The 13958-nt window shown below is 44.4% G+C and overlaps 2 protein-coding genes across 4 annotated transcripts in view; one reads left to right on the top strand and one right to left on the bottom strand.

Annotated features, from left to right (window-relative positions):
- Nucleotides 1-3417: 3417 nt before the first annotated feature.
- On the bottom strand, nucleotides 3418-13360 carry AAMDC (adipogenesis associated Mth938 domain containing). 3 transcript variants are annotated; one of them, XM_063148710.1, is made up of 4 exons: nucleotides 13319-13360; nucleotides 9080-9230; nucleotides 4510-4605; nucleotides 3418-3776 (listed from the first exon to the last, which is right to left on the bottom strand). In XM_063148710.1, exons 2-4 carry the CDS (start codon nucleotides 9209-9211, stop codon nucleotides 3636-3638), a joined length of 369 nt encoding a protein of 122 aa, XP_063004780.1. In that variant the 5' UTR covers nucleotides 9212-9230; nucleotides 13319-13360; the 3' UTR covers nucleotides 3418-3635. The 3 variants fall into 3 exon arrangements, with proteins under 3 accessions (XP_063004780.1, XP_063004781.1, XP_063004779.1); XM_063148711.1 differs by lacking the exon at nucleotides 13319-13360 and adding an exon at nucleotides 11990-12054 and having other exon boundaries at nucleotides 3418-3769; XM_063148709.1 differs by lacking the exon at nucleotides 13319-13360 and adding an exon at nucleotides 11990-12037.
- Nucleotides 13100-13958, top strand: part of RSF1 (remodeling and spacing factor 1) — a 60779-nt gene continuing 59920 nt past the window's right edge. The window contains exon 1 of the mRNA XM_063148708.1: nucleotides 13100-13301. Coding sequence (XP_063004778.1) covers nucleotides 13100-13301 — 202 coding nt within the window. The remainder of the gene's footprint in view (nucleotides 13302-13958) is intronic.

The raw sequence follows: 13958 nt of genomic DNA, 5'->3' as shown, positions 1-13958 counted from the left end.
ATATCCAGATTGCTGAAGTCCAGTGAAATTCATGACACAAATTTGGAAGTAAACAATTCAATTACTGAGTCAAGAGCTCAAAAAACAATGCATAAGTGTATTGGGAGCAAAGTTGAAGCTTATGAGACGTTAACTCAGACCTGGTGTGGCTTTCACCTATCTTATTTTAGAAAGGACCAAAAAAATGTAAATGGACAGGGACACTCACTGCAAAAAGTACAAAGCAAGTTCTTGGGAAGATGAATGAACAGGGTATGCATCTAAATCACGACTGCATGACATCACTGAATCATTTAGATTGGAAAAAACCTCTAAGACCATGGAGTCCAACCATAAACCTAGCACTACCACACCCACACTAAGCCGTGGCCCCAGGTGCCACATCCACGCACCTTTTGAACACTGCCAGGGATGATGACTTCCACTTGCCTGGGTAGCCTGTTCCAAAGCCTGGCAACACTTTTGGGAAAGATATTTTTTCCTAATATTCAATTTAAGTCTCCTCTGGTGCAACTTAAGACTGTTTCTTGTCCTGTCACTTCTTAGTGACACTCCACTGACAACACTCTCCTCTCAGGCAGTTGTAGAGAGCAATAAGGTCACTCCTGAGCATCCTTTTCTTCAGGCTAAACACCCCCAGCTCCCTCAGGCTGCTCCTCATCAGACTTGCACTCTCCACCATCCTGTACTGGTCATCATCTTGGGTTCAAGCTCATAGAGATGATTTCCTCTGAAATCCTGTCTTGTCTAAGTTAGAATCACTTTTTAAATTTTATTTCACTGGCATCTTCCATTTTATTCTTAGTAACAGGCAGTGGGAATGCAGAAAAGCTGTCTTTTTACTTTACAGTTTGCTAATGCAGCATCAGCGGGACCTCAAAATATAAAGTTTTAAGGCTTGCGGATGCCAGGCTTTGCACAAATGCTGCCCAATGTCCCTTAAAAATGCTGCTCGTGTTGCATTTGGTGTCTGTGAGCCTTTTATGGCCTGTTCCTGCGGGCTGCCAGCTCACACATGCTGCTTCACAAAGATAAAGGCTGGGGACTGACCCGCTCGGCGGCAGAGCAGCTGGGGTGGAATCTTCCTGGCTCCCAGCCCAGCCACAGCTCGGCTTTCATTTCAGCGGCAGGGTGGGAGTTCACTGCCTACTGGGAGATCGTTTTCCTGGTGGGAGGCAGAGCAGTGGTGGATGTGAGAAATCCTGCCCTACAAAAGTGCATTCCCATGATTTGGGCTATGAGCCCGTAATTTTAACAAATTATTTATGGCTCTTGCTGAAAGCAGCAATTTAACAAAGATACCAGTTTGAGCTCTGCTGGAATTTTTTGATGAATCAATCCCAGCTGCTTCCACCATCTAGCAAAGCAATTTCAGGCACCAAGAAGGAAATCGGGCTTTCAGTGACTGGAGCAGCCCAAGTGGAACAGATGCTATTGTGGGAACTGACAGTGCTGACTCAGGAAGCTGTGACGAGAGCGGCAAGAGAAGACATGGATGGAAAAACTTGCAGCAAATTATCTCCTTGTTGACACCAAAATTTTGTACTGGTGCTGGGGAAACTTAGCAGTTTACCTTTAAAAAAATAAATCCATTTCTTTGCACACTGCAACTCCCTGTTTTGGAAGTGGAATCTTCTGCATCCTACCAGTTGCCAAATGAAGGGAAGAATTAAGAGGCTGCAGCACAAAGCTGGGTAGGGTACACCTCAGTCAGCTGGTAATGCAAAACAAGCTCTGCTCCCTGTGTGCCTTTTGGGAGGACAGATCGTGTGGCAGCAGCAGGGTGAGGAGTATTTGTCTCAAATGCAGGACCTCAGCTAAGCAGTTTTGGTGAATGTGGCATCACCAATAATGTGCCGCATTAACATGAAAATATGTTACAAAAAAAAAAAAAAGTAAAAAACAGACCTGGAAGAGAAAGATAAGGTGTTTGCTCGACTTCTCCTAACGGTGTAATGCGCATGGTTCCATTTTTTTAAGTACTGCAGTGTTTTCTCAGCCAAAGCATTACCAAGCCTCTTCCCATTTGAGGCTGCCTTAAGGCCCAGAAGCTCCTAAAATAAAACAAATATATGACCATGATCAAGAAAGTCAAACCACCTTCACTATCAGATAACATTTAGTGCAAAAAGTCTCCACACTCTGTGGGCTGGTAGGAACTCATTCTGCTGGCATTCCCTCAGGGTGACCACAGTCCTCTGGGTCAGTAGTTCACCTCCTCCTTCACACCAGGCAAGTTGTGCAGAAAAACATCACAGCAGCTACAACGAGCATTATACCAGCTGCTGTGTCAGACAACACAGATGCAGCTGGAAAGGCAGTTCCGGCTGGGTTATGTAAGATTTTGCCTCAAATGTAGCTACACTAACAGAAAACATTGCTGTCATTAGGAGACTGCAAGATAAAACTTTCCCTTTGCTTTTGCATCACTCTGTATTTTATCAGATAAAAGGTTCTAAATGATTACTAGAGCAAATAGCAGAAAAAGAGCATAGTATTTTGTGTGCCTTGGGAAAGTTATTGTGCTCTCCTATCAATCTAAGCCTCTCTACTACTGCTTGGGTAGCTCCAAGTGCCTCAGGGCTTTTACCGCTTCGTCTTGGTACTTTCATTAATACACACAGAATTAATATGCACAGAACAAGAAATGGTGAGCCTGGTGGGGAAAAAAATCCACAGTAGGTAGAACTTGTGACTGGCAATATTGATAGAAGCCCACCAGGAACAGCAACCAAGAGAACTGTTTGACTCTTCAGTGTAATAATGTTTGTTGGCACAACATTTAAATCATCAGATAATGATGACCAGTAACAAGTCTCACATGCATCCCCAGCTTGCCAGCAGTACCTTGCTAGCAGCAATTCAGACTGATTTTCTACATATCAATGTTTTATGCTGCAAACTCTAGCTTTGTAACTCATGTTTCTGATTATTTTAAGCGTGTAAGAACTTCTGAATAGATATTTATTAGACAGCTCAATCCTCAAAACTGGCAGTTAATAAGAAAATTCTTTAAGGCCCAGGTTTTATGCTTATACCCTGCTGACATTTTTTCCCCTTTTTCAGGCTCAATGAAAAATTTAAAAGTGCTCTATTATGTGATGTTCATAAATTGGCAAATACCCTGACTGAGGTCACCTGCAGGAGGTAAAGTTCTATGTTATGGGTTTGCTTTTTAATTTATTTTATTTTTAACTTATTTATCCAGTGGTGGTAAAGTGCTTCTTTACCACCACTTCATATCTACCATTTGATTGTGCTCATTGGCTATTTTATGGCTGCATTCCAGTAGCCAGTAATGTAATAAAAGTATTCAAAATATAATTTCCTGATTTAGTGAACAGGTGATATGTTAAGTAACAAGACTATGGATGGCCTTCAGAGGAAAATTAGGTCAATCTCAACAATACATGGAAATTATTCTGTCATTAAACGATTTAATTACATTAACAGCCCCGCCTTTTGTGAGCCCTCGATTTGTTTAAATCCTGAGCTAATAAACTGTCTTTGCATTTTCGATGGTCAGCGCACAAATGCCTTGGCACGCAAGTTCACACTCCACTGAGTGCAATTTGATCCATCAGAGGTGTGTCGGTGATTTGGCCGCGGGCCGGGCAGGCGGAATGAGCGGCGCTTCAGCAGGTGGAATGGAAGACCCCGCCCACTCTGACACCCTGAGCAGCCAGGGCATTGTACTCCGCCACTGCCTTCTCCGTTTGCAGCACCAGCACCTCAATCCCGTTCTTCTTCAGATAGTCCACAGTGGATGCTGGAACCTCGGAAGAGAAAAGAAATCACAAAAGCAAGAATCAGATTATTTTCCCCTTAAACTGTAAAAAAACCAGACACATACCATTTGTTAAACATGACTTAAGTCACTGCCAGTAGCCAAAATGACAATGCTCAGATAGGTCTAAGATTGATTTAATTTTTTTTCTCTTCAATGAAGCTGCTTTTATACACATAGCTCCCCTACCTCCTTAGCACACTTTAAAATGTGGTCCTCTCTTACAAAAATAAATAGAATTGAAGCTAAAGGAATTTAATATAAAGAAGGTGTTATTCATCCCACCAGAAAGGTAAAGACTTGCTTCTCACCAAGTAAAGCTCAGCACTTCTGATCTCAGCTTTCTGTAGCTAGTTTATCTGCTGAAATGACACCCTGGCAACAATTGTGACAAGAATGCCTAATTACCAAAGTATTTACAGCAGGCTAGAGAGCCAGTTATAACCTATTGCAAGAGGAGGGGACTAATGACATTCTGAAAAATTCTTCTTGTTTCATTTGCTCCTGTAGCAGAACATAAACCTGTTTACTGCTTGGCATGGACACTAATACAGAGGAGCTCAAATGATGTTTCTTTCAGGACCTGAGGGACGCGTGACAGGAGCTGATCCTCAATCTTTTTCCCTCAGTGAAGCATCATCGATTTAATTTTTTTCCTCCTAATCAGAGGGAGAGGGAAAACAAACAGGTCTCTTTATGCTTGTCACAGCACAAAAACCTACCTGCAAAGCCTCACTCATGCCACGACCAATCACCAGAGTTTTAACTCCCTTCTTGACGACTTCTTCAAGGTCAGCTGGCTGCACTCCTGGAGAATGCTAAGTGTCAGGGAAGGAAAATAATAGTCTGTGTACTGACAGCATCAGGCAGGAAAGCTGTGTCTGTGTGTCCTGAGCACAGAGCAGCAGGGTAAATTAGCAGAACCAGAATGTAACACAACTCTCTTCTGTACATACACACAGTAGATAACATTAGAAACTGAAAAAGGTATTTAATATGCAGATGAAGGATGATAATTATTTGATTGATGGCAGGATTATAATTCCTTATTAAATAATCAAAACTAAAAAGATGCATTACAAATTTCTTAAACTTTTATGTCTTCTGGCATTTTATAAATATTAACAGTTAAGGTGAAATCAATAAATTGCAACAATACTGTTGTTTGATTTCAAAATAACAAAATCTACTTGAAAGAAAGATGGTTGCACGCCAAAGTTTCCTCACTTTAAATACAAAGAACTCATCAGATAATTAAAATTATTAAGTAATTTTCTTGTTTACTTTGCAAATCTCACTAAAGAGGACTGAAATTTATTGGGTAACTTAATTTCACTTAACAGCTTGGATTTCTGCAATATTCTTTATTTTGAGAAAAGAATATTTGAATCCAAACGCCTCAGAGAAAGAAGTAACTTACACAGCACATTAACAGATGTTTTAAAAACTACACCCACTTACTGCTATTATGCTTTAAACATATGAATGCATAAACACACCTATAATGTTAATATAAAACATTATTATGTTACCCTAATTCTCCTCCTGGATTCAGTTTCTATCTGTCTCCATGTGGTCAAGAGTAAGATACTGGACATCCTGTGGCTATAATTTGGCCCCTCTTTGGTGTGTATTTTTAAAACATAAATATTATTTATGTTTTAAAGAAATATTTAAATATTATTATAAGAAATAATATTACTATTTATTATTTTATATAATAACATATTATTTTATTAGAGTTATGTATAATTATATAAATATTATAATTAATATTTTATATAATAATAGGCAATAATATTTATTAGTATAATATTATTATAAATATTTAAAATATTAATTATGTTTTAAATAATAATCCTCCTTTTTATTTTAAGTAGAATTCTGAAGTTCAGAAGTTTTTGAGAGGTCTGAGTTTCTCACTTGAAGCAGCTAATGCCACGGTAGACTCATGGAGAATGGGGCAAGTAAGACTTTCCCAGCTAAAACAAACACATGAGCTCCTAAAGCTGCAGGTGAAAAAAGCCTTGCACTGTAGAGTGCCACTTCCAATGCATAAAATAAACTTATTCCACAAGAAAGTCTTTAGCATGGCTGATGTCTGAAATTTCAGTAACAGAGATGATTCACCTTTATGGTTCTCCAAGTTCACAGAATCTTAGAACACCTCAAGTTGGAAGGGATCCATGAGAATCATTCACAGGACTATGTTAAGCTAAGCCACGACTTAAGAGCACCATCCAGATGCTTCTGGAACTCCGACAAGCTTGCTCTGTAACCACATCCCGTGGTAGAGCCCATTCCAGAGCCCAAGCATCCTGTGGGTTTGGAAAGCCTTCTCCTGACACCCCATCTGAACGTCCCCTCTCAGCTTGACTCCATTGCCATGGGTCCTACTGCTGGTCAGCAGAGAGATCAGCACCTTGCCTGCGCTGCCCTGCCTCTGGAAAGTGTAGACTGTGATGAGGTCACCCCTCAGCCTCCTCTTCTGCAAGATGAACAAGCCAAATGCCCTCAGCTGCTCCTCATAAGCTTTGCCCTCAAGGCCTTTCAGCACCTTCATCACCCTCCTTGGAACACAGTCTAACAGTCTGATGTCCTCCTTAGGCTGAGGTGCCCAAAACTGCACACAGAACTCGAGGTGGGGCTGCTGCAGTGCAGAGCAGAGTGGGACAAGCACGTCCCTCAGTGTGCTGTGCTTGACACACTCCAGGACATGTCTGGCCCTTTGGGCTGCCAGGACCATGGGCTGTGTTCCCCTTAGTCCATTTACATTCCATACCCACACCTGGAATGCAGAACTCACTTGCATAGGCAGAGCTTTCTCAGACCAAATCACTCTAAGTGCTTGTTTATGACAGAATAGGCAATGCTTTTCCTTTGGGGTTTCTTAAGTAGACTCAAAACTTAGACAAGAAGAATTGGTGTGTTTTACTGCAATTACAATAATTAGAATTCTGGGGAAGGTTTGCTGTCACGTGAGAAGCTCTCCTGAGACATTAAAGCCACGGAACAAAAGGATTTTCTTTGGTTACACAGGACACTTTGATGCTAGTAAGAAACTACTGTTGCTACAGGAAACATGTAACATGATGAAATAACTGTATCGTTGTTGATTTGACAGCAGATTTTCTAGCCTGCTCTGTTCTCTGGCCTGCATTTCAGCAATACCTATGTCTTTTCTCCTGCCATTAGCAGATGGCACTGAAATGCAGCCAGCCAGGGAGAGAGGGTGCCATTCATCCCCAAGGGTTAAGGCCACAATAACTGTTAGTGCCCAGTTACAGAACCTTGCAGGGCCTGTCATACAATTTTCCTGATGAAAAAATGCTTCACTAGACAGCAGTGTGACAGCAGAGGAGGAAAGGAAGCAATTTATTTCCAACTAGAGTGCAGGACATGACCAGCACTGCTTGTTTTCCACACTTCAGTTCCAGCTACCTCCAGGAAAAACATGCTTAAGGAAAGTAGGCAAACAACTCCATCTTTAAAAAACTGGGCAGAAAATGCAGCTGATGAATCTCACAGTTTCCAGTGCTGACAAAATTAAATTTTTGACAGTTCTTCTCAACATTGGAGATGCAGTCTAGAAAAAGCTTAGTTCTATTCTTAATATTTGTTTTTTGCTATTTCTTTTAAAAGAAAATCACCTCACTCCTCAGCTGCAAGGATAGAACTGACCTAAAGCAGGAGCTTTACAAGTGATTTACATAAGATCTTACTTTAGATATGTACTTTTTACTTCCTGATTAAATAAAAAGGATGCCAGAAAACCTAGTTCTCCAGAGAACCCAACTATTCTTTTTCTCCTCCAATTTTAATTTAACATTGTTAAATTAACATTGTTTTTCAAGTCCTCTAAAAACTTATGGATTTAAATGTTTTACTTGTGACAAGAAGATATTCCTTGTTAGAAACTTTCAAAAGAAAGCACAGCCTCCTAAATGTTAGTAAGTGCCTATAATTTGAAACCAAAGTTTTCCAGTGGTTGGAATAAATACAAAAATGTGGTTGAGATGGGAACTAGTTGGGAACTTTTTGGCTATTGTTACCTGTTCTGCTTCTCCAGCCATGTGCATATAAAGCACAAAAATGATATTGTCAAACAAGCAGACAGCAACTCTCCCACAAAACCCAGCCCTTTGAACAGCCAGTGAAAACTTATTTTTAAATAAGAAGGCCATAAATGAAATACATTTTAAAAGGTTACATACCCAGCTACCTTTTTCTCTGCAAGGTGCATGAGGTGCATATCTTTGCATGAAAACAACACCTTTCTCTTGGTGTTATATATTCTGCATAAACTGAACTCTGACAGGTTAAAAAAATTCTATTCTCCCAAAGATTACAGATGAAGTTGCAAAGCCAAATGCTTTGTGTTTCAGTTGTGTCAAAATGAATCCAAGAGAGCTGCATCCTCTGCATTGATATGGCTGCAGGTGCTGGGCCTGGTCACTACGCTGCTATTTTGTGCTTTAACTTTTGCTTTGAAAGTGTGGAACTTCTTTTTTCCTAGCCAATCATCTATCCCAGTGCAAGTCATAATATGGGGAGAATTATCAACATCAAGTTCCCATCATAGCAATATTTGCTATACTGCTTCTAAATCAGAAACATCAATACTGCTCCATGCACTTCCTTCCAATTCTGATTGCATTTAGAGATAAACTTTAAGGGCAAGCACTTAGCATATGGCTACCAAGAGAAGTCACTGTGTGATTAGCCAGACCATGAGCTTTTCACAGAGAAAATAGTGCATGAGACACTGTATCTGCATATTTCTCCTCTGAAATATGTACAAGGGACCCCAAGGAAAAGGATAAAAACTAAACCACATGCAATGCTGTCTTCCAAACACGCAAGGTCAGTTACTGTCTATTTATTTTTTTACTTTTCATAATTTCTTTTCCTATCTCACTCAAGATAACTTCTGTTTAGATAGTCTGAAGAGAGGTTGTTACTGTTATCTTATGAAAACTGCACTCTTAGACAGATGAAGAATATTGTTTGAAAGCTCTAAGGTATGTGAGAGCTGTCTGGTGAGGGTGGCTGTCAGAGCTCAGGGCAACAATTGCTATATCCTGTTGCGTGTAGGACACAGTGGGGCTGCAGCCCTCTGACCCCTCCACAAAGTCACCTCCAAAACATACACTCAGTTCTTACCAGGAAAATCTAATGGCTAGATGAAAGAAAAAGGCAGCTCACTGAATTTCTGTCTGGAGCTTTAACACTGTTCTCTGGACCATTCTGAGAGTCCTGTTTTAAATGCAAGGTACTAACCAGCAAACTTACATTAGTCCCGGTTTCTCGCCAATCCCATGTCCGGCTTCCTCCCGGCCATACTTTGCAGTCCTTATACGTTGTAGAGCAGCCCTTCACCTTCATCTGACCCCAAGAAAGGGAAGCAATTTCAGGGGAAGACATCACAAAGTGGAACTGAAGTCTGGAAAAAGGATATTTAATACTTAACATCAGGCCAACATATGCAGCACGTTAATAAAAACGGAAAATTCTGTCCTTGCCCCAAGGAGCTAGGAAGGAAATGCTGCTACAGACTTTATCCACGTGGTTTTGTGACAACAGACTTGAACTGAGGATCAGCAGATCTGTTGAATTACCAGTCCTCTTGGGGATTTTGTGCAGGATTTTGGGCGAATCATTTTGTGTGCTAAATCTGTTCAAGTATTGGATGTTCAACTTTTAAAACTATCAACAGGGATCAGATCCCAGAATATCCTCTCACATCTGGGTTTTAATCTTCTCCCCAAAATGAACAATAAGGATGATAATAATTTCCTAAAATATCATAAATCTGCGCTATTTCATTGGCCACTTTCTTCTTTTACCATTAAAGTGGTAAATGAGGTTAAAAGGAAATGCCAAACAAACCCAAACCCAACAGTAAAGCCATGAACCAAAGAGTGTCACTGTCACATTGCTACAGAAAACAAGACTTTCAGGGGTGTAAAGGGGTCGAGCCTTTCCCCAGACACTGCTGACAGAGAGCAAGTCTCCCAGGATTATATATCCAAATAAAAACTTGTCTAATTGTTTGACTTCCATCTTCATTGTTTCAACTTAAATCCATTGTTTCTAATCCTTTCTATTGGGGACAAGTAGAACAGCTTAATCTTTGTCTTTTTCGCCTTTTTTTTTTTTGTTTGTTTGTTTTCTTGATGATTTCACACAGTATTTTTCTTTTATTTCATTTAGATTAAATAAACATCCCCTCAGTCATGTTTTCTAAGTCTCTGCTTATTTTCTCCCTTTCTCCTTTAGCAGCCAACCACTGGTACACATCTTCCTTTGATGTCTGTTGCCTGGAACTTGCCAGAGCCTTATCAGTGCCCCTGTATCCCAAGTGCTTTTTGGTGAGCCCTGCAGCGATGTTGGGATCTGCTTCCACAACCACTGCTGGGCACCAGCAGGGCAGGGACCCTGCCTCACAAACTCCCTGTCAGCTCCCCACAGAAACCTTCCCCTCCTCAGAGTCCCCCACGTACTGCAGTCTGACTGCTGTGGTGATTCTGGCACTGGATTCAAAGAGAGGAATCACAGCGTGATGATCCCCTGGAAATGCTTTGGACTAGCATGGCAGTCCACTGACACCTCTCCAGGGCAGAGTCACCTTTCTGCCCTTCCAATTCACATGGTCTGAAATCCCCCATTTTGAAGAAAATTTGATGTTTCTCCAGTAAAAAAGGTCCACCTCTGCCTAATCCAGAACATCTCTGTGGCAGATCCTTCCAGATACACAGATTCTCTCCCTTTATTGTTTAATTGTTTACATTCACCAGGAATTGAGTAGTTTGAATTAATTACATGAACCCTGGCAGCACAGATTAAAGGCACTGCCCTTGCAAAAGATAAATCTTGGCATGACCACGCTTCCAGTCCTCCTGGAAGCCTCCCTTCCTGTCTTGCACGTGCTACAAAAGATGCAGCACTGCCAGACAGGACGTGCTCTCCTTGGATTGCCAGACGCAGATCTCAGTATCCCACCTGAAACACTGCATGAAGGAAAAAGTGCATTACTCTGGATTCAGCACAGGACTGGGTCTGCCAGAGGTGGGGCAATTCTTTTCCTTCTCACTCTTGTGTGGAGTTAGTGGCACATGTGTCCTGTCAAACAGGAAGCAAGGCAAGCACCTACAGGGGACTGAAACTTGCTTGGATTAATTCACTCTAGATTTTCTCACCGCACATCCACGATGCAATGGATTCAAGCAAGGATTTGTAAGACTATTTTTCCAAAGGTCTGCCTGAAGGGATATTCCAGCTGAAGAAACAACCAGCAGTAGTCCCAACAGAATGAAATGAAAGAGTAAAGGCTGAATAAAGCAGCCAGAACCTGGCTCTGAAGAATAAAAATAATTTTTGCCTGTGCTACTTTTCAGATGAAATGGTAGAATTAGACCTGGAGGTTAGGCAGAGGTGGATGAACAATAAGATGATCAAGAATATCACCTTCCCCAGTCCAAACAGTATCATAAGGCTGGAACTGTGCAATCAAACAGCCACAAACTGCAAATGGGAGAGCAAGGATTCCATGCTATCTTTTCCAAACAGCATTAAAACAAGTAAACAGCAGAAATGAAGCAACACAACTTACAAGGCACAAATAAAAATTTATCCTCTAAAACCATTTCCCATAATACTGCCAGAGATTATCAGTAAGGTCAGGCCACTAGAATAAATAAGAATATCTTAGAGTGAGAATGAACTCGTTGATAGAAACTTTGGGCATCCTTGGATGTAGAGCATGCACCAATCACTGAGGAGCAGGAAAATAGCTCTCAAGCAAATTATTTTTTTAATTATTCACTGTGAGAAATGTAAAGTATCAAAATATACATTAACACTTAAGATCAAAAGAGACCTTGAGTTCACTGACTTGCAAGTACAACCTAAAATTGCAATTTCTGCAAACTGCAGTAGTCCAAACACAAAGAGATGAGGAGCAGAAATGGCTAAGGACTCCACCAGCAAAGTCATGAGAGTTTAAAAACATCAGAAATAAAGGAAGTAGAACTCAAAAGGAGGGAAAATGCACGTTTATGTCAGGAGGCTATACTGAAAGAGAGAAACGAAGCGCTGGATAAGGATGGCAGAAGACAAAAGCAGCCGAGAAGGAAGCGGAAGCAAGCTGAGCAATTGAATTGCAGCTGGGCAAGCTGGTGGACTTTAAGAGTGCCAGCGCACCTTTCTTCTGTGGAGGTAACCAGCAACAAATGGAACAAAGAGGTGGACGAGAGCAGTGCACCCGATGACATTTTAAGATGCTGCAGAAAGAAAGGAAGTTTTGTAAAATCCAATGGGCAACCTGAGACTGAAGAGGATACAAGGGGAAGAGTAAATCGGTGTGTGTGAAGTTTTGGGCAGAACAAATTCCTGTAAGGTGTCACAAGGCAATGTGGCTCTCCAGCGCTGCTTGGGAGCAGGGTCAGGAGGAGGGCGACTTCCCATTCCAGGGGATGCAGCAGGCAGAGGAAGGTCAGGATTAAAAACTGACAGGAGGGAGGCAAACAGAAAGGACGGGAGAACTTTAGATCAACTGTGTAGGGAGGGGGAAGGTGTCAAGTTCACGAAGGAGGAAGACACACTTTGGGAATTCGGCAATTCCTTTTCGTTGGGGAGCCTTGTGACGGCAGTTAACCGGGGAGGTCACGGGGAGCTGGTAGTAAGAGAAGAGGGGGAATAGCACTTGGTGAACACAGCGGAGAGAAGCAAGGAGACAAGGACACAGACCGCTGAGAAGCACCGCGAGAGGGGTGGAGGGAGTGAGTTGGGAAGGGAAGGCGCAGTTCAGGACCGCCCGAAGCACGGCCTGGCGTGGGGGGCACAGGGACCGGGACCGGGTCGGGACCGGGTCAGGACCGGGACAGCCCCGGCGCGGGCCGCGCGCTCCCGCCCGCTCCCCTCACGGAGGCTCCGTCACGCGCCCGCACTCACCGCCCCGCGCGCGCGACCCCACGGCCCCGCCAGGCTCCGCCTCCGCCCGGCCCCGCGGGGAGGGGGCGGGGCCTCCAGGCTGCCACGCTCTCATTGGACAGCGTTTCCTACCGACCCCGCCCTCCGCCAGTTCCGATTGGTCGGTCCGTGGATCTACCCCCGCCCCTGCCCCGCCTTGTTTTCATTCCCCCTCGCCGCGCGCGGCGGAGGGGAGCCGGCTCGCGCCGCTCTGGCCGCCGCCCCCTGCCCTCCCCTGCCTTCATCGTCCCCCCGGTGCATTGTGGGATAGTGGCGGCCCGGCCCGGCAGCGCCCCCTCCTCCCTCCCCCTCCCCAGCTCCTTCTCCATCCCCAGGTCCAAGATGGCGGCGGCGGCGGCGGCTCCTCCGGCCCCATCCCCGCCGCCCCCTGCCCCGGCGGGCCCGCGCTGCCCGGGCTCCTGGCCCAACTTCGCCGTTGTCTGCTCCTTCCTTGAGCGCTACGGGGCCCTGCTGGACCTGCCCGAGCTGCCCTTCCCTGAGCTGGAGCGCGTCCTGCAACCGCCGCAGGAGCCCGGAGACCAAGGTAAGCGACTCCCATACCTCTCCCGCCGGCCCGCTCCGGGGCGGCCGGCTGAGGGGGGCCCGGGGGGCGGAGGGGGGGCCGGGGCTGTCCCCCCCCGCCTCCTCCCGGCCCCGGGGGTGGAGCGCGCCGAGGGAGAGGAGGGGCCTGGGATTCCCGGGGGGAGGGGAGCCCTCTCTCCCTGTTTTTTTTGGGGGGGAGCAGCTATTTGTGTGTGTATATTGGGGAGAGAGGTGCCTGCCCCCGCGGCGGGCTCGGGAGAGAGGTGGGGGACTTCTCCTTCCCCTCTCCTCCCTCTCAGTGCCGCCTGTGACCCCCCCCTCCGTCCCTCCCTCCCCCCCTGTTTCCCTGGGTTCGTTCCCGAGCTCTGTGCGGGTGGGACTCCTTGCAGAAAACAGGCATAAGACGAAATAACTATTTTCGTTCAGCTTGGCGCTGGTAGCCGGTCTCTCTTCCACCTCCTCCCTTCCCCACAGCTTGGGGGGCGCTTCACAGCCTCTTCCCCCCCCCCCCAATATCTCTGCCCGTTTTTACCTCTCCCCCGAAACAAGAAGGGCACGCACGCACACACATGTGCAAACACATGGGAATGTCCCGATCCCCAGTGAACCCCCCCCTCCTTCACCTCGGTGTATCTGGGATGAGGAATGGGGGTCACGG

This window comes from Melospiza melodia, chromosome 2 (genome assembly GCF_035770615.1).
Source record: "Melospiza melodia melodia isolate bMelMel2 chromosome 2, bMelMel2.pri, whole genome shotgun sequence".
Classification (NCBI taxonomy): Eukaryota; Metazoa; Chordata; class Aves; order Passeriformes; family Passerellidae; genus Melospiza; species Melospiza melodia.
This window is presented reverse-complemented; position numbering and strand designations above follow the sequence as displayed.